General features: G+C 37.8%; 1 protein-coding gene across 2 annotated transcripts in view; it reads left to right on the top strand.

The window, feature by feature from the left end:
* Nucleotides 1-21,226, top strand: part of HDGFL3 (HDGF like 3) — a 36,136-nt gene extending 14,910 nt beyond the window's left edge. For both annotated transcript variants that reach the window (XM_019640177.1, XM_019640178.1), the window contains exons 2-6: nucleotides 9,585-9,661; nucleotides 11,400-11,538; nucleotides 11,860-12,018; nucleotides 15,543-15,689; nucleotides 19,529-21,226. In XM_019640177.1, the coding sequence (XP_019495722.1) occupies nucleotides 9,585-9,661; nucleotides 11,400-11,538; nucleotides 11,860-12,018; nucleotides 15,543-15,689; nucleotides 19,529-19,534 (528 nt within the window). In that variant the 3' untranslated portion in view covers nucleotides 19,535-21,226. The remainder of the gene's footprint in view (nucleotides 1-9,584; nucleotides 9,662-11,399; nucleotides 11,539-11,859; nucleotides 12,019-15,542; nucleotides 15,690-19,528) is intronic.
* Nucleotides 21,227-21,434: the final 208 nt, after the last annotated feature.

Below are 21,434 nucleotides of genomic sequence, written 5' to 3'. Positions count from 1 at the left end.
TTTAGTAAAAGAGATATGGCAGTAATTTATATCGGGTAAAATAGAATTGAAGGGTGAAAAAGCAAATATTGCGTATCATTTTATGTTGACAGCATAAGACCCAATGAAATTGACACCAAAAATAAGAGACGTATCCAAATTGGCACAAGTCTTGTGAATTGGTTTCATAAGTTTCTGAATTGAGTTTTACGTGATTATTTTTCTTTAAGGCAGCGTTTGGAAGATCTGGGTAAAGCAGTGAAATCTTTCCCCATTATAACATACTACATAAAATTTTGCGTGTAATTAAGGAAATTTCGCTGAAGGGAGGACCAGCTAGGAATCCTTACTAGGGAAATGGGAAAAGGAAGGCTAAAGTTCTGCAAATATAGTTTCCTTAGACATTCAAACCAAAGTTAGAACTGGAGACTGATTCTAAACCCCCTGTGTGGGGTAATCAGATAAGGTTCTCAGTGGTTCAGTCCTTAGAGGGGCTGACTGTGTGAAAGAAAAGTCATCTTCAGCAGAAGCAGACAACCGGGTCTGCTCAGTTTAATTAATTGTCCGCTTGTTCTTACCTAATAAAATTCCTTTCTGGAGTTACTTTTTTGAATCAGACTTTCTGGGCAAGCCTTAGCATCTGCATTTTCATTGGTTTATTTTTTAAAATAAGTAATGCATTTGTTTTTCAGTTCAGAACAAATGTAGTTTTGTAACAATACCATTCCTACTCCACTGAGCTAACTAGCATTGATCGTTTGGCGTGTACTCTCCTAATGTTTTCCTGTAAGCACTCACATGCGCACATGGTTTTATAGAATTACCGTTTTTTCTGCAGCTTGTTCTTTTCACTTGTGCTTGATGTATTGCCGGCTTTCCAAGTCAATACATATAGATCTTGGCTATGGATATGCCAAGCTGCACCATAATTTAGTTAACCATTCCTATGCTAATGACCCGTTAGTCGTTTCTTCTTTTGGCCGGAGATCTCCAGTGAACATCTTGGTATGTTTGTCTTTACATACTCGTGCTCTGATTTCTGTAGGATAGCTTGGTTCCTAGAACTGGAGTTGTTAAGCTATGTGCTATGTTTGTTTTTAATTTTATAATACATGTCATATCAACTTCTTAAATGTTTATAGCCATTTACATTCCTAGTAATCCTTTATGTGGGTGCTCATCTCCCCTCACTATTATGCACGTTTCTAGCTTAAGAAAATAACTCATTAAAACTACAAAAGTTATACAAGGGAAAATATGGGAGTCTTTTTGGTAACCTTGGAATGGGAAGGCCTATTAAGCAAGATACAGACCCATAAGCCAGGAAGGAAAAGATTAGTAGCTTTTACTGTACAGACATTAAGAATTTCTGCTGGCAAAAATGTTTCAGATGAAATCAAGACAAATGATAAATGGGCAAAAAACATTTATAACATATGATAGAAAAAGGGCTGCAACATACTCATGTAAACAAAATGAGCTTTCGCAGATCAATAACAAAAGACTAAAAAAATTGACATTGGATGTGGAAAACTGTTTATAGAAAATGATACAAATAACTTTAACATGAAAAGATGTTCATCATCTATAATTAAGAAAGTGCAAATTAAAACAAAATACTTTTCACATAGCAAATTTAGATAAGATATATCGATAACACCCATTTGAAGATACAGGGACATGGGGACTCACATTATTGATGGAAGTATAATTGGTGCAATCTCAGTTATTGGCAATTTGGCAGTTTTAAACAATTCTTTTTAGAATTGCTTTTAGCTAAATATTATATGTACATAGTTTTAAAATTCAACCTTGGCTTATAATGAAGCACAGTAGTCTCGTCTCATCTTGATTTATTGACTAGACCAGCAGTTCTCAACCTTCCTAATGCCGCGACCCCTTAATACAGTTCCTCATGTTGCGGTGATCCCCAACCATAACATTATTTTCGTTGCTACTCTATAACTGTAATTTTGCTACTGTTATGAATCGTAATGTAAATATCTTTTTGTTTTCTGATGGTCTTAGGCGACCCCTGTGAAAGGGTCGTTCGACCCCTAAAGGGGTCGCGACCCACAGGTTGAGAACCGCTGGATTAGACAATATCTGTTGACTTTCCATCTTTAACAAACAGGGATACAACCAACTTGCTATACCACCCTCATCCTCTCTCCCCTCTCCTCTTACCTATTTTTACCAAAATGTTATTATGAAAACTTTGAAACATACAAAAAAGTTGAAATATAAAGTGAACACCGTACACTCACCAACTAGATTCTCCAGTTAACATTTTGTTTGGTTTGTTTTGTCACATTTCTCTTCTTCTAACAATCTATCCACCCATCAAACCATCTTATTTTTTATGTATTTTAAAGTACTTTGCATACATTATTATACTTCATTCCTAAATACTATAGCATGCATATAACTAACTAGAATTTAACATTTATTTCCATTTTGAGGTAAAAGTTACATCCAGTGAATACATAAATCTTAGGTATTCCTTTGAATGGATGCAGCGGGATACTACTTGGCAAATATAAAAGAATGAACTACTAATATATAATATGTATCCATCTCAAAAACACATTGATCAGAAGAAGCCAATGATCAAAGACTTCTGAGTATTTTTTTTTAAGTTCAAGAACAGGCGAAAGTGATCAGTGATGATGGAAATCGGGAAAGTGACTGCCTGTGGGTGGGAACTAGGAGGCAACTTTCCGAGATGGCCGAGATGTCCTTTACATGATTAGGTATTGCTTATATGGGTATATGCATTTATCAAATTCTCATTAAACATACATTTAAGACCAGTATATTACGTATACTGTATATAAATTTTATCTTAAATTTTATACTGTATATAAATTATACCTCAATAAAAGTGAAAATAAACCCTAAAAACAAGTACATTTTATACCTGTTCAAAATTGAACCTGTGTGGACAATTGCTTAGAAGATGAGCGGGAATTAGGGGAATATACCAAATTTTTAGACATTTCAGTTTAAAATGTGACTTCTAAAATTTAAAAGAAGGGGGCCTGGGCCGGCCGAGTGGCTCAGTTGGTTAAGAGCTTGCTCAAGAGTTTGAGCTCTGAGCAACAGCGGTTCGAGTCCAGCCCGAGCTGAGCCAGCCGCTGAGCTGCCAACAGGTAGCAGGATGGCTCAGCTTAAAAAAAAAAAAAAGGGGGGGGGCCTGGAGGCTTAAATAAAGATTTTATATGAAGCCCATACACCAAGTCTTCTACCTTTTACTGGTCAGCCTGGGCTTTTTCAGCTGTCAGAGCCTGGCTGTCCTGAGGTGCCAGAGGATGGTTAATGCTCACGTGAGCTCCCCCTCTAGAATGAGCCCTGCAATACACTGAGGAGCCTCAGAAAGGCCCTGGCTCTCCCCTCAGAAAGGCCCTGGCCCGACCCCTACACACAGTCGACAGGAAGTTCAAAGCCCTGTGTTCTGAGTATATCGTGGCCTCTCAGAATCATTCTAGTGAGACGTGACACCTCTGCTATCTGCACAGATTACTCAGAGGGCGAAGAATAATAACCTTTTATCACATCTTGTTAGAAACAATACTCCGAGACCAATTTGTTATTTTAACAGAAAACCAAATTCTGGTTTTCGTATTAATAAATATTTGACGTGAATATATTTTCAAGCTTTCCCTTTTTAATCTTGTGAATAAATCCATCAGAACTGAGCCAGCTTTGGCAAAGTTTTGATATTTCATTGCATATTTTTAGACTATTACTTGCAGTTATAGTCCAAGGCAAATAAATTTCCCTTTTCACAAACCTTCTATAGCTTTCAGTATACATCCAGGTTCTGTCCTTCATTATCCTCTCTTACATTTTGGAGCAACCTCAATACTTCAAGTACAAAGCTAATTTTTTCCCATTAATAAACAAAAATGCGTGCTGTTACCTTGCATACACGGTCGTACTTCTGTGCCACGGCCGCTGTTAGTATCATCTCAATCTCCATAGCAGTTAACTACTTCACCAAAGGAACTGACTTCTGTTTCACACATTTAGATCACTGAGAAATTTCTGTCATATACAGTGTTTTAGCAAACCAGCAAAGTTCATGGACACACATCCACATAGCTTTTCTGTATCTTCGTTAAGTGGCAAAAATAGCCACTACATAACATATAAAAATGAAAGTCATAGATATCTTAAAACTAGGTGAACAATGTTTCAGTATTTTATCTTAGAAATTATTCAATTATGCAAAGATTATTAATCAATTTAATATTAGGCCCAGGTCTTAAAGGTATTGGAAATTATATTTAATCTGACATACCACTGCACATAGTCACTGTTGATACAGAAAAGTTGGTCAGAATTATAATTCAAGTTTACATTTTCCTTAATCTTAAGCATTACATGGAAGTAACAGTTTGATAGACCCATTTAAGAAGTTCAGATGTAATTAGTGTCTTCGTGAGAAAACAAATCCAAATTTTATTTTAAAAATAATAAGACATTTGCTTATATTACTCTCTAAAATGATTAACCAGACAAAAGCAAATAGCTGTCTTTAAACCCAAAGTATCAACCAGTCTGATTTGTTCAAGGATTCACTTTGATTACTTAAATATGGCTTCTTATATTAAAATGTTTCTGAGCTAAGTGTCTGTGAGAAGGGCTTTTCTTTAAAGGCCACCACAATTTAAGATATAGTACTCCTTTAGTAAAAATAGAAAATTTTGACATTTTATACATTTTTTTAAGTATTAGGAAAACAAATGAGCACTAATGCATTTTTGCAATCTCAATATGAAAATTTTGCAGATTTAGAGACTAATGTTAATCAGAAGAAACAAAGGCAACCCCTCCACAGGAACCACAGCAAAAGGATGGACTGTCTTACAATGTATCCCAAAATCAGCTGGAGCCTCTAAAACAGATTATTGGGCCTAACTCCCAATGTGTCCAGGTCAGTAGGTCTGGGTTCTGGCCTGAGAACTAGCATTTCTAATGAGTCCCCAGGTGACACTGGTGGTGAAGGTCCAGGGATGAAACTCTGAGGACAAGTTTCCTAGGAAACATGAGGCTGCCTCACTCTAGGCCCAAGTCCGTGGGCTGTGGATTTGTAGACTGCAAGGGAGGGAGACACCCCCCTGAGTGTCTGCAGTGAGCAGGCCGACCAGTAAGCAAAGAACAATAATAAAAAGGTCTCTATATTTAAAGTATTGTGCATTCACTTGCTTAATTCCTGAGGATGCTTATGTTCCTTTATATTAGATTGTCGTAAGTCTTATTAGTATCTGTAAACCAATAAAAACAGAACTCTTATCTTAAGAAACTTGTATCTAAGTTGTTAATAGCCTTTCCAGGAGCAGAATGTTAACTCACATGGAGATCAGGGAAAGGCTCTGAGGACAGACACACAGGGCTTCCAGCTCCAGGTCTGCAGCTTCAGCTACAGGCTAAAGGCATCACAGATACACTCACTGATCTGGATCTCAAAGGCCTTTCCTTCTTTTCAGTAGAAGCAAGACATATACTTTACAAACCAAAAGACCAACAACGTTCCAGACTCTTTGCCCTGTCACACCCAAAAGACAATAGGCCCCCATCATCCTGTTATGAGTAACACATTGGCTGTATACAAACCAAAGTCAGAATCAAATATAGCCAAGAACCAGAAATTAAAGTACAAATACAAAGTCAGGAAAACAGGAACAGCAGAGAGAGAAACAGAAACTCTGAAACTAAAGCTCTGTTGCCAATGGTAGTCACTCTAAGTCAAAAAAACAGTGCCTGGGAGGTGCACTCTTGAATTGGTTACCCACTTGAATAACTTGGCATTATTCCAAAATTGTCATAGTATGACTTTCAAGAAAGTTAAAAACAAGACTCAGTAAAATACAGTGAGAGCATGTCAACACATTACTTAACACCTTTGTGAGGAAGCCAGTGTGATGGTAAGGCCAGTTACTATTTTTGGCAATATTTCTTACTGGGGAACAGGAACTCAAATACCTAAAGGGCCCAGGCCAGCCGTAGAACTAAGCAGGCATTCACAACACCTAGGGAGTGTGGGGAGCCTGACAAACTTGAGAGCACATACCTGTGTAAAGGTGGCAACTTTTGATCACCTTCAGCTAATTGTCGCCTTGTGGGAATGCAGGCTTAGTGTTGCTTATTCCTATCTTCAATATGTTTTTCACAGAAGCTAATAATCTGGATTTTACTGTGAATCTTACCATTTTAAAGTGTTGGTAACTAATCGGTGTTTAAAAAGCACTGTATGAGCCAAGCAGCACATCTTCAGGCGGAAATGGCTCCAAGGCCATCAGTTGGCAACCTCTGCAGTAGACATTAGTTGTATAACATGATAGCAAAGGAAGAGTTTAACCAAAAGTTGTGTTTTTGTTAGAAAAGTTATTAAAGATTTTTTAAAAACCATTCACTTTGAGTTTTCTCACAAGAGCGAGGGGAAAAAAACATGATGTGATAGTGCTTTGTCAACTAGTAATTCAGTGCGTCCTACATACACAATCATGCATTTCCATTTTAATTTCTATTTTTTTGTCTATTTAAAATATTCATTTTTATTCATTGTCTGGAGATCTATTTTGCAACAATGAATATTCTTTACTGATAAAAATGGTTACTATGGGAAATTTTACGTTGTGATTTTTAATCACAGTTTTATATGTATATATTGAATTTATTCAAAATGAAATTATTGATGTTACATTGTCTTTGTGTAGTACTGAATGTGACACATATTATAAGAAGTTATAGTAGGTAACGGGAAAGCCTGCAAACAAGATATTTTGAAAGTATGCTATAAAAGAAACCATCAATAAAACAAAAAGGAAGCCTACTGAATGGGAGAAGATATTTGTCAATGAGATATCTGATTAAGGGTTAATATCCAAAATATGTAAAACACTTATGCAACTCAACACCAAAAAAACAAACAACCCAATTAAAAAATGGGCAGAGGATTAAAAAATGAAGAGACATTTCTCGAAAGAGAACATACAGATGGCCAACAGGCATATGAAAAAATGTTCAACCTCTCTTAGCATTAGGGAAATGCAAATAAAAACCACAACGAGATACCACCTCACCCCAGTCAGAATGGCTATCATCAATAAATCAACAAACAACAAATGCTGGCGAGGTTGTGGGGAAAAGGGAACCCTGGTGCACTGTTGGTGGGACTGCAGACTGGTACAGCCACTATGGAAATCAGTATGGAGGTATCTCAAAAAACTGGAAATGGAACTACCTTATGACCCAGCAATCCCACTCTTTGGTATTTATCCAAAAACACCCAAGACATTAATCAAAAAAATATATACGCACCCCTATGTTCATTGCGGCGCTATTCACAATAGCTAAGACTTGGAAACAACTGAAATGCCCATCAGTAGACGACTGGATTAAGAAACTATGGTACATTTACACAATGGAGTATTACTCAGCTATAAAGAAGAAGGAAATAGTACCATTTCCAACAATATGGATGAACCTAGAGAACATTATGCTAAGTGAAATAAGTCGGTCAGAGAAAGACAAATATTATATCTCACTTGTATGTGGAATCTAAAGAACTGAATAAATGAGAAATGTAAACAGAAATAGTCTCAGAGACACAGAGGAAAAACTGATGGTTGCTAGTTGGGAGGGGGTGGGGATGAAGGAGAAGGGGAAGGGACGAGACAATACAAATTGGTAACTACAGTATGGTCCCAGGGATAGAAAAGACAGTCTGGGGAATATAATCAATAATGTTGTAAATATTTTTTAGGGGGCCAGATGGACTCATGCCTTGTTAGGGAGACCACTTCATAGTTGGTGTAGAGGCCTGACCACCGCACTGTATTTCTGAACTGATGTTGAATAATATTGTATGTCAACTATAATTTATATACATATAGTCACGGGACGTTGAGTAGAGAGTGGGAAGGGAGTCAATGGAATTGTAATAGATAAGCATGATATCAGGGGTGGGAGGACAGTAGATGGGGGAGGGGGGCTGTTACTTTGTGAAGGGTGAAAAGGATAACTATTGCATTGTTCTGTACACCTGAAACAATAAAATCTAACAATAAAAAAAAAATCAAATCCCTTTTACTCTACTGCTGCTAATTCAGATAAGTTTTTTTAAAAAAAAGAAAAAGTATGCTATAATGGCCTCATAAAAAGATCATGGGAACTTGATTTAGGGGACTAAATTTATCAGTGGGAATGGTGATCAATATGAAAGGTGTTTCAGGAGCTGAATTGGCAGACTTTGGTGCAAAGCTTGAATATAGGGCTGAAAAACATAATAAAAAGATTAAGGTTTTCTTCTTGGTAACAGAGTGTTCCCAATAATTAAGATAGGAAACAAAGACAGATTTAAAGGAAATCAGCTCAGTTTTAGGCAAGCCCTGGAATTTCAGGACTTGAAGGGAAGCTGGAGGTCACCCAGTGCAGCCACCTCATTTTACAGATGTGACATTCACGGCCCCAGGACAGTGATACCTTTGATACCACAATTTACATCAGAAGCAGGACTTCAGTGTTCTCGGTACACCAGAGCGCCTGCTGTGTGACTCATGGTTCATTCGGATCAGAGATGAGCTTGTGATGGTGCAGTAACCCTGGGGCTGTGGCCATGTGTTAGTTAACATGGCCCACAGGTTTCTTCAGGACATTGGATACCAGAGCCTTTTTCTTGCTCTCCAAACTACAAGTGTGCCTCCTCTCCTCCTGTTTGTAGCCTTTTCTTCCGTTTAAGCTGCTTGTAGGACCTGTAAATGAAAATGGTTTATAGATGTTTGTAATTTCCTGCCTGGAGACCAAAGGGAAGGTTGGGGCTACAGATGGAGATTTGGGAGTCAAGGACCATTGCTTGAAACATTCTAAAGAATAATGTGTATATAACTATATAACATTCGAAGGAATCTGGACTTGGCCCTATCTCAACCTCAGCCGTACAAGAATTGCTGGGTCTGGGGAAAGGCTGAAGCATTTTATTTTTTCAAAGCTCCATAGGTTTCAGATGCACAGCTAGGAATGCTATAAGCTATGAGACGCTATGGAAGGATTTGAAGCAAAGAAGTGGCATAATCAAATGTGTATTTTAAAATGCAGTTCTAGCTAAAATGGTTGGGGAGAGGAACTTGCAGTAGTCCAGGCAAGAGATGACATCTTTTAATGACTGCATAATATTTCATCAAGCTAATTTTTTTATAATTCTGTCTTGCAATACTTGTGTTTCTAGGGGTGTGTGTGTGTGTGTAAAAATTCAATATTACCCCCAAAAAGTGCATCTTTTGGGTTGTTGGTTTTTTCCTTTGGGATAGATTCCCAGGAGTAATTCTATTGAGTGGAAGGAAATGAGTAGCTTTGGCTCCTGATTATGTAATACCACAAGGGTCCTAATCAGTTTACAGCGTTACAGTCCATGTGGTGGGCCAAATATAACCTTAAGAATCATTTTATGAGGTTCAAAAAAAGAGAAACTATTGGGATTTTTATTAGCGTAATTTTATTTTAAAATTAGCAATAAAGTATCAGAACAATGTTTATATCATATTTATGCTATATTACGTGATTTAACTACATATTTAATGACTTAAATTTATCTTTAATAGATTGATGAACTCCCAGAGGGAGCAGTGAAGCCTCCAGCAAACAAGTATCCCATCTTCTTTTTTGGTACCCATGAAACGTAAGTGAGCAAAACAAAGCTCCCACAGCTCTAATTTGATTCTGTTAGACTACATTGTTTACAGATGATCTATAACATTTTATATGTTGTTAAAATCATTATAATTAATTATATAAAATTAATCAACCTTAATACTTTTCTTAAGGTAAATTATTTTGCTTTTGAATGTCATTTTTGTTTCTGCTTTAATGTTGAGCATCACCCAGAAGTCTCCTTTAGGGTATTTTTAAGTCTTAGGGTGGTCCCCTTACCCCTCCCGGTAATTTCTTTTGTAGCATATTTTATTTATTTATATATGTATATATATATATATATATATATATATATAGAGAGAGAGAGAGAGAGAGAGAGAGAGAGAGAGAGAGAGAGATTTTTCCCATTCATCGTTCACAGAACAAATTTACATTCTTTTAGGCCCTCTCAATTTGTTGGACCCTGAAGCAAACATACCAACTTTTTAAGATTTTCTAATTGTGTTGGTTAAAATACAGGCTAAACTGTTGAATAAAGGAAGCTGAAAAGATAGGTATTTCAAATAATATAGAAGTTTAATTCTTTCTTTGAAACAATCCACAGGTAGGCAAATAGAACAAGATGGGTGGAATGCTATGCTCTAGAGACCCAGGTTCCCCTGTCATGTTGTTCTGCCATTCCTGGTGTGTTTTCCTTGCCTGCTTATTTCTAAAGAAACAAAACTTTAATTAAAAAACAAACAGGGCCGGCCGAGTAGTTCAGTTGGTTAAGAGCTCGCTCAAGAGTGTGAGCTCTGAGCAACAGCGGTTCGATGCCTGGCCCGAGCTGAGCTGCCACTGAGCTGCCAACAGATGGCAGGATGGCTCAGCTAAAACAAACAAACAAACAAACTGGCTAAGCAGCACCTGTGCTTCTTCCAGGTAGAGGAAAGGGGGAAAGAGTAGATTTGAAGGACAGGTGACTTCATGTAAGGAAATGACAAGGAAGTTGCATATATTATTCACAGTTGTTTTCATTCCAGTGGCAAGAACTTGGTCATTTGGCCACATCCAGATGTGGAGGGAAGCTAAAACCACATAGTCTGTAATGGGGGGGGGGGGGAATTAGGGGGAGTGATCCATTAATAAAAGAATTAAGATAATGGATACTGTAGGACAGTTGGCCATCTTGACACATTGAGAATGTATATAATTTACAAGCACACAAATGGAAGAGGGATTGCAGATGTGAGGAAAAGCTAGAAACTGTCATGAAATCTTACACGTCTTCAAATTCAAGGTCATCCCCTACGTGCACTTGAGTGTTAGCAGAGCCAGGTATATGCATTGTTTTAGCTTGCTCTGTCTGCCACTCGGGCATCTTCCTCATTCTCGTCTGGAAGCAGAGCTCGCCAAGAGAGGGCCCTGACGACATAAGTCTTTCTTGTCTTCACATGAGAAATAGCTATATTTCTTTCAGGAAGTTAGTTTTATTTTCTTTTGTTTTCATCTAACAAACACTGTGGACTATTATGTTTTCTTGAGTAGAGAGGTTGCTAGAAAGTAGCACAGTCCAGGGTTGCTGCTTGTCTAGCGAGCTGCCCATTTTTTCTGCCTTGAAGCATATGTGTAAAACATCTTGAAATATGTGCCTAACTCAGAGGATTTATATATACTTTTAATTTGTTTATTAAAATATGTTCTGACACCATAGTTGATATTGACACTAAAAATATCTTACATTTGAAGGTCAGAGTGTCAATTCTATTTCCAATGTACCTCTCCAGTGCATTTCTAGGTCCCAAAGACCTTTTTCCATATAAGGAATACAAAGACAAGTTTGGCAAGTCAAACAAACGGAAAGGATTTAATGAAGGATTGTGGGAAATAGAAAATAACCCAGGAGTAAAGTTCACTGGATACCAGGTAATGGTTTAATTCATTGTCACTTGGTATAGCTCATTTCTTTGGTTTTAATTCCTTTTGGATCTTTCTTATATGTACTTTGTACTAAAAGTTAACTTCCATCCGTTTGAAGTCAGAATTCTTTTTGGCCCCAATATTCTGTTACCCCAGAGGGTTTAAGCAAAGTGATCACTGGAAAATCGAAGTTGACAACCCTTTATTTTGAAAATCTTAAGAGTAAGCTATACCCTTTCAAATTAAAATACAATGATTCTTTTCACAATCTGTGTTCTTTGCTATTTTTTCAAATATGTAGTTAGCTAATATTTTATTATTTTTTAGGCAATTCAGCAACAGAGCTCTTCAGAAACTGAAGGAGAAGGCGGAAATACTGCAGATGCAAGCAGTGAGGAGGAAGGTGAAAGAGTAGAAGAAGATGGAAAAGGCAAAAGGAAGAATGAAAAAGCCGGCTCAAAACGGAAAAAGTCATACACTTCAAAGGTTACTGAGAAACTCTTCCCATTGTTATTAATGTTACATGCATAGGCATTGGAAGTTTTAGATTATTTTAATTAATTCATTGGGCACATAGAGATATACTACCTCTGTGAAGCTTCTGCCTTAGAGACAGTATAGCCAAGGGGAATAAGACAGGTAATTTTAGACATGAGGGTAACTGGCTATTGACTCTTTGGGGCTAATTTGGCCCTGAAAATTCATTCACCTTCTCAGCTGGAGGAGGACTGTGTAGTCAAGAATATAAGCTAGACACGCCTCCTACAGTAACCTCCAGATGAATGCTGAAGGATTTAGGAATATGGGAGACTCGATACTATGCAGGATCCTCTTGGTGTACTATAGTTGTAAATATAAAGAGATAAATATATATACACACTCTTCATATATATATATATATATATATATATATATATATTTATTTATACTTTTGTCTGCTTTAAAGGATGTGCTTTGGCTCTTTTGTGTTCAGTTCTTGTATTTTCTGATCACCAATTCTGTCAGACACTGTACTTAGGTATACAGTGGTGAGCAAATCCATCCCTACCCTCATGTAACTTACAAGTCAATGAATGGGTGGGGGGTGGGGGGCAGAGTAAACAAGCAAATAATAAATCACTATAAACTGTGAAGGAAATGAGTGGGAGCAGGGAATTACAGAGAAGGGCCAGGCCCTCTGGAAAGGTGAAGTCCATGCTGAGACCCGAGAGGGGGAGTTGGGAGGAGGACCACAGTGGCAGAGCAGCAGGGCTCTGAGGCTGGCAGGAGTTTGACATGGCCTGAAGTGAAAAGACAGGTGTGGTTGGACAGTCGTGATCCAGGGAGAGGCAGGCAGAGGGTAAATAATGGAGACGTGTATGCCACAATAAGGACTTGGCTTTTATTCCAGATGTAACGGTTATTTAGTGAAGGTTTTAAACAGAGGAGTGACATGATCCTAGATTGACAGATTGAAAGTCTAGGCTTTTCATACAGTAATTCAGAAATAGAATTGAAAAAAAACATGAGATTGTGAAAACGGTTCACCTTTTAGAAACTGAAAGCAAGATAAATGGATCTTTGAAGACCAAAAATTGGTATAGGTTTCATTACAATTGGTCTGTCACACAATTGAATACTTGGATAAATCACTTGCATTTAGATTCTGGTCCTTAGTGGCTGGATAGACTTAGAAAACTCCTTAAAATCAAGTGCCAAGAGTTTGTCAAACTGTAAACATTTTATTTTGTGGTCTATAAAATCCACCCAACTCACTTACAGGTAAAATTGTATAAATACATCTTACTTCCTGTGCACCCAATGAAAACCATGGTATTTGCTTTGGATGGGGATGAAGCTTGCAAATAACAACAACGTTATTAGAATTTTTCCCCATCAGACTGTATCTTCCATTGCAGTCTTATTTTAAACTGAACTTCTTTTAGTCTTTTGGACTCCACTTAAACACCCAATTGAATAAATGTTATTTAATTTGTGATTACCTGCTGAGCTTCTATGTAATGCTTTGTACCACCCTAAATATCTAAAGTAGCTTAGGCATTTATTTAGTAGTGTGGAAATATGGCTTTTAAATGTTATTATTTCATTGCTTGTTGTGAAGAGCAGAAGTAATGGGGCTCATACATCTGATTACATCTGTTTCTTAAAGTTGAATAATTTTCCTTTGCCACTAAAAACCAATAATTCACAGACTTTTTGACTGCATCCCAGTTAGGTGGAGAGAGAAGCCCCACAGCCCCTCTACCTCGCCTGGTAACATTTTTCTGTGAGAAAACAAAGTTCAGTCAGTAATCAGAATAAAAAGCCATTCATAGCACAGGCAGATTTGAGGGAGGTTACGTATATACCTTTTAACAGGACGTTTATGGATGATTCATATTTGAGCCATAACACACACTGGAAAATTATAGGTGAAAATATTTTGCAGGCAAATTATTTACTGTACACAGTAGGGCTGATCAGATAGCTTCACGACAAGTTAAACTAAAGATGATACCACACCATTAGTAATCTTAGTTAAAAAACAAAGATGACAACAACTGGATTCACAACCAATTCAAGACCACCCTGGTGAAACAGATGAAGGGTCCTTCCCCAAAATTACAGGAATTGCGATGAATATGCACAGAAGGGGCTTTACAAGGTTAGCAGCCTGATTTCTTAGTAGAATACTGAGTGTGACTCGTCACAGCTTTAGCAGCAATGCCCAGTCATAACACTTGTAAGACGCTCTCAGGGTTCCTTGTAAGTCGCCTTTGGAAGCTTTGTAAGTTTTAGGGAGTTGTGCATTGTTATCTAGAAGAACTGCAGGTCAAGGACTATTATTTGAGAATCACTGTATAAAGCAGTAACTGCATTTCAATAATTATACTGTATTTACTAGGAGAACAAAAAGTGTTCCGCTTTTTGTATTGTCATACTTAATCTTAACTCTAACTCAGTCCACACTTGGATTATTAAAACCTGGCCTTCCCTTCATGTAAAAAGTAAAAATGACCGTATTTTAAACTGACGTTTGGGCTTGGTTGGTAGTTTCAGTTAAGTAAAGTGGCAGCAATGTGATTATGGAGTCTGTCACGTAGCTAGAAGCTGCATTCTAAAATATTGATCGTCCGAGGAAGCCCCCCATTTGCTAATTCATTTCTGAAGACCTAAAGTGATTTGGCTAAATCGGTTTTGCCTTAGCTCTAATTTGCCATGTGCTTAAAGATTTTTTAAATCATCAAAGAGGAGCTGTTAGTGAAATGCTACATTTCCTTTCTTAAAGGTGTCCAGTGGGGCCAGCTTTTGGTCGCTTTAATGCTCTTCTTATGCAAAGCACCTCTGGCTGTGAACTGTACTATATTTTCATCTTCTTCTAGAGTGCATCTTAATTTCAAATGCAAGATGATAAGAACAAAGGGGCTAGTTTAGTATGGTGTTGGGTTCTTAAAATAACTATCCATAATGTAAAATTTATCAGTTTATATCGCCTGATGATATAAAAGTTTTGTCAAGATCATTCCATGTGTACCATTAGCAAAACAGCTTCAACAGGTGTCCCAACGTTACTATCCGTGTATTATCTTGGATAGCGCACCTCGCTTCTCTGGACCTCAATTTCTGCTGTGAAAGGATGGAGAAGGACCAGATGACCTTCAGGGTGCCTTCTAGCTCTGTAGCCCTCCTAAGGGAGTGTCCATCCAGCTCTAGTTATTCATTGATAGTGTTCTGGGTATGTGAATCTCAGTTTTCTGCTTTTAACGTCACACTGTTGGAAAGAACTAAAACAGAAGCCATCTAGTCCACCGCTCCTTCCTTTCCAGCTGGTTAAACTGAGGCCCAGGGAGGTAAAATGACTGCTCCAGGGTCACCCCCTCAGCCTTGGCCCACTGCATGCTGTAGCAGTATATCCTGCATCAGGCTAGAAAGACACGATGTAGAGCAGTCACTTTTGCATTTCTTACTTACACTTGTGTGTTTGGATTTCCACTTTTGACTATTAATTTTTAACTTATCTAAACATTTAGAAATCCTCCAAACAGTCCCGGAAATCTCCAGGGGATGAAGATGACAAGGACTGCAAAGAAGAGGAAAACAAAAGCAGCTCTGAGGGTGGAGACGCCGGCAATGACACAAGAAACACAACTTCAGACTTGCAGAAAACCAGTGAAGGGGTAAGGAGACACATGTACAATACTTTCTCTTAGCTTTTATTAACTCAGGGGATGCTTTGCTTCAAAATCATGATCCGTATCCAACATTAGTAACACTGTCTGAGTAAATGGAGAATAGTCTCAGCCTGGTGTATCCATCCGGTCAACCTGAGTAAGAGATTAGGTGCTTAGAGTCTGTGAATAAAAACATGCCGGTGGGAATTGCACCTGCCCACCAGTTTGGAACTCTGAATGGTTTTTTGTTTTTCAAACTTAACTTCAGCAACTTGAGAGCTTTTGAAAGGTGTGAAATATTGAAATTATGAAATGCCACCTCAAAACTTGATAGTTGTATTTCTTTCACTATAAAATAAATGGCATTTTCAAAGTAGGGTATTTCATACTGCTTCTTTCCTAGAATTTAATGTACCCATAGGGATTTTAAATCTTTCAATATTCAAACAATATGTGAATATTGATATTTAAAGTACCCAAGGGGGAAACTTGTCCACCTTGAGGCTTGTTCACTTTTGTTAACTTCTAGTAGCTTCAAAGACACAGGCAAGAGCCCCTTTGTGGAAGTGTTAGTGAAGGCCTGTGTTACCCATCACCACGTAACAAATTATCCCAAAGCTTAGTGGCTTCAAACAGCATTTATTATCAAGCATTTTCTGTGGATCAGGAATCCAGACAGGTGTAACTTGTTGCATCTTCTGTCTCTGGGTCTCCTCAAAGCTGCAATTAAGGTGTTAGCAGGGGCTCAAATCATTTTGAGGCTCAAGTGGGGGTGGGTCCTATTCCAAGCTCATTCAAGTAGTTGTTGGCAGGACTCCGTTCCTCACAGCTGTTGGACCGAGGGCCTTAGTTCCTCGCTAATGTTGGCCTGAGGCCTCGCTTGGTTCCTGGCACACAGTCCTGCATAGGCTGCTCCAGCAGGGCAGCTGGCCTCATCAGAGGATGTCCAGAGGACCAGCGCGAGAGGGCGCTGGCAAGACAGAAACCTGTCTTGTAACCTAATGTTGGAAGGGACATCCCATCACTTCTGCCTCATTCCCTTCATGAGAAGCAAGTCACAAAGGCCGGCCCATACTCAAGGGGAGGGGATTCCCCAGGGCATGCTGCCAGGAGGCAGGAATCACGGGGAACCGTGTCAGAACACTGCCCGTCCCTGAACCAACCACTGATACACGGGAATTAGAACAGGCTTGGACCAGTCAGATTCTACCCACCCCTGGAGCTGGAATCAAATCCCCAAATCACAAGGCTATCAGGTAATTTCAGGGAGGGGCAGAGGATAGAATATGAGGTGTGACCCAAAAATATGGTGCAAGCAGTTTACATTTACAGTTTACATTTAAAAAAATTATTACAGTAAAAGACACATTGCCATTAATCCCCCTCGAACTACTCCCCCTCGCTTTGAACACACTTATCCCGTCGTTCTTGCCCCTTTCTGAAGCGGTTCTGGAAGTTCTCTTTTGTGAGTATCTTTATGAGTATATGAAGAAAATCTTGCTTCACATAGATATTAATTGGAAAATGTATACAAGTATTTTAGTAGTCTTTTCAGATCATTGTGGTTATTTTTTGATATTACACCAATTCTTTAAGTGGTAGTTTCTCAAAGGTTAGGGGCAATGTGGAATCTAAAATTTTTGTATTCTGTTAGGTGAAAATCTGTTGAACTGTCTGGCACATGGAATAGCTCTTACCCATTTGGAAAATGCTGGTTCTCTGAGTTATTTGTGTCTCCCAAATATTTCATTATAAATATACCATCTCCTTATAAAATATTTTAACCACATATTTAATATCACTACCTATCTTGTCAGAAATATCTATAAGTATTGGGAAGCTGTTGATGGTTGGAGATTTAAGTTTTCCAGAGTTCTAATTTTCACTTAAAAGCTACAATTTTATCACTGGCAATAAATACTGCCAGTAGTTTTCCTTGAAGTAAATAGCCTCATTTCATTTATTATTGACAAAGTGCCAAATAGCCAAGTCTGAATAACAATAGTTTATCTGTCACCATTTTTTCAAGTAAAGATGGCGTTCCATGAAGAGATCCTATGACTTGTCCTGCCTCCTAACTTCTGCTTATGTGTCCGGGGTGTCCTTCACCTTCACACACCCTACAGCCTCTCCATGTGCCTCAGGAGAGAATCTGATTAGATTAGCCGGCCATTATCCGATCTGGGGTGGCATGACCCAGTGTGGCAACCTTCCCACGAGGAAGCACTCTGCCTGCTCACTGGAAGAGACTTCCTATCTAGCAAACCCTCAGAGCACTCTGTCCAGAACATGCACCATTATGAATTAGTGAGATAGTTCTTGATGCATAGATGCAAATAGAGTGATTATAGTATGAGAAGTTAAAAAAAATCAGATTCATAATTTGCTTTTATAAGCACCCATTGGACAGCTCTTTGTGTGAACCCCTCACCCCGCCGCCTCCCGAAAACAAGCATGCCCTTCAAGTTGTGGCCACATTCTCGTGCCCACCCTCACTTGGTTTCGGGCAGAAGTAATTTTCTGAGGCTACCATGGGACCGTTGTTCCAAAAATATTCTTCGGTATGGATTGAGTAATTGTCACTATGAATTTTCTAGCAATGTGGACATACAATGCATTGTCTTTCATATTAATATTAATAAAAAGACATTGTTAAAGAAGTTTTTTTGATTTAACAGTTTTTCATTGTTTTAATGGGTGTCTTCCTCCTTCACAAGGGAGGAAAATCCTTCAAAGTCTGTGAGTATAATCTTATATCTAGTGCCTCTATTTGTTAATAAATTCTTAGGAGTCACCAGACCCTGTATTTTGTAAGTTCACATATTTTAAATGTGGTTTTTGTTTTGTTTTTAAGATCAGCTTACTCATTTTGGTAGGAACAGAGAAGGCTAAGAAATGTATTTCTGCCACTTGAGGGGATGGTAGGTTTAGCAACTTTTCTATTTGAAGGTCTTGGAATCACTTATATACGGTATTATATACAGTTCAGTAGAGATGCTGGGTTTGTAAGTGAGAACATACCCACCAATGAGCGCATTATGTGCTTACAAACACATTCATTCACTTGGTGAAGTAAAAAGCTGAAACAGGCTGTTTTTAGAAAAAACATTAGGACCTGAGTTCCCTCTTTCATTCATCCCATGAGAGCATTACGCGGGGGTTTAATGTATTTGGGTTAATGATGAAGAAAACAAAAAATAGCATCCCTGTGGGGAAATGTAACCTGACACAGTTTAAAGCGGGACCCACATTGAAACATTCTTTTAGGAAATGGAAATATTTTATCTTTGTCACATGGATGCAATCTGTATTCTAAAAGCAAGCTAGGCTTCCTTTCTCTTTGTACATCTTAATTTTGTCAACTCTTGTGTTTCTATGAGCCATATGTCACAGTAATTAAGTTGTAAATATTATACAGAATAATTTGCATACACTCCAAATGCTTTTTAAATGTTAAGCAGCTTACCTTTCTTTCTGGCACCATAGTTCTCATAAAAATGGATTACCTGCATTTCTCCATTGACTTTATGTGTCCCGACAACACACTGCCCTCGAGCTGTGCAGAGTGCACACTGCTGCACTCGGAGCCCTGCCAGGCAGTGGGCAAAGCTTATTGGTTTTTTCCCTTTTTTTAATGGAACACTAGAAATGTCCTAGTAGCTCCTTTGGCTTTTTGCCCTGATGGGTATAACGCAGCCTCAGAGGCTCTTCTTACTAAGTGTTGCCGATCCTGCAGAGCAGCTGAGAATCTCAGAAGACCCAGCTGTATACCGTACAGGCGTGGGTAGCTTCTGTTGTTAACACCCTCAGGCATCTAAAAGTTGGTTTTCTTTCTTTTTTTACAGACTTAACTACTGTACTGAATGCTGCATATTAAGAGAAACCGCAAGAAGGTTGTGCGTTTGGTTGTCTAATATTCTTGGATTTGATATGAACCAACACAGTCCTTGTTATTGACAGAACCCCAGTTTGTATGTACATTATTCACATTCCTCTCTGTTGTGTTTGGGGAAAGAAAGAAAAGACATTTTAGCCTTTTTTAAGGTTATTGATTTAATTTCATGTTATTTGGTTGCATGAAGTTGCCCTTAACCACTAAGGATTATCAAGGTTTTTGCACAAACTTATACATGTCTAGGATCCTATTATCAAGGCAGTTATGTTCATAATTTTCCTGCCTTTACTCCACCATCACCAAACACTCAGTTAAATATAAATTCGCATTTTTTTAAATGACCACTCAGCATAATGCGTATTTCCTCTCTGTGACAGAACCCAGGAACCATTCCTAGATATATAACGTTGGCATATTGAAGAGAAATTAAAATTGTCCTTCAGTTTTGAGGCCATGTGTAAAGTTTAATCATATTGTAAAATATCTATTCTGTATTAGAAATAGCTAGTTGACAGCTTATACTTCTCAAAACTCATGTCATTATGTACACAAACTCAGTTTCTATATGTGAAGTCAGTGAGTCTTTTTGTGTTACTCCAAAATAAAGACAACGATTTATTTTTTTCCCACTGCCAATACAATGTGAGCGAATCACTCAAGGTGGGTACTTTACATTTCAAAGCAGGAATCAGCAGTAGCCCTATGGGAAACCAGACAAAGCACTGACTTTTAAATATAGACTTTTAAAATTGACTCATTTTCTTTCAGAACTAGAATTAGAATAGTTAATATCCATCCACAAACCATTATTATGTGTACATTATTGTTGCTATTGTGATAATAGAGAATTTTATTTATTTTTATGCCAGCTTATATTGTGAGAACACATTTAGTCAGTTTGGGTTTTATCAATCCTGTTATGCTTGTCCTTGGAACATCTTTCGCGTATTCGAGATTTGTAGTTGAAAAGTTTACTGTAAAAAAAAATCAAAAACAAAAAAATGTATTGTTTTTACAGAATAAATTTATTGGAATGTGTACTGGGAGTAAGATTTGAGGTTGTAAACAACTAAGTTAGTGTAATTTGGCTTCATATATGTAATGTGAGGTATTAATGTAATTCATATATTAAAGCAAAATTTGTTAACAGCAAGTTGACAATAGAATCAAGTGCAGGTGAGGGTTTTCTTTTTCTTTTTAAACACTCTCTGGGTTTTAGGTTTTTTTGTTTGTTTGTTTGTAAACTGCGGGGAGAGAGAGGAAAGGCTCCATAATTGTTTATACATCTAAGATATTTACCAGCTCGATGGGCCCTAAATTCAGACACTTGACGTTATCCATGTATTGATTTGACCTTATTTTCTTTTAGTTTTCTTATTTTGGTGACGAGCTAGTAAATAACATGAAGAGAAAACATGAAAGCTCTAAAAGCCTAAGGGCATTAATGATGCCGATGGTGATGGTGACCATGGTGACGGTGATGATGGCAGCCAAGGGTATGAACGCACCACTCCACTACCACTGTGGGGCACTGTGGAGGCAGCTGTGTCTGGGTTTCTCTCATTTAGCAAACACTCATTTTTTTTCTTTTATACTCACCCACGATTCCAAATGTGAAAAGTTCATTAAAAGACAGTAGGAATGACAATCTAGTTCGTTTTCCTTAAAAGGTACTTTTTGAGTATTTTAATTGAATTTAAAATTTATAAAATGTGATTATCGCATCAAAGGGGATTTTCATTGCTCACACTAAAACATAAGGAGATTGTAGATGGCATTTTGAATTGGAACATACTACTGACAAAGTTTTAAAATAAAAAGCCTAAAAAGATTACAGAACTTCTGAAAAAAATTTC

This window comes from Hipposideros armiger, unplaced genomic scaffold (genome assembly GCF_001890085.2).
Source record: "Hipposideros armiger isolate ML-2016 unplaced genomic scaffold, ASM189008v1 scaffold_48, whole genome shotgun sequence".
Classification (NCBI taxonomy): Eukaryota; Metazoa; Chordata; class Mammalia; order Chiroptera; family Hipposideridae; genus Hipposideros; species Hipposideros armiger.
The sequence above is the reverse complement of the archived record's forward strand: the minus strand, read 5'-3'. Positions and strand labels throughout refer to the sequence as shown.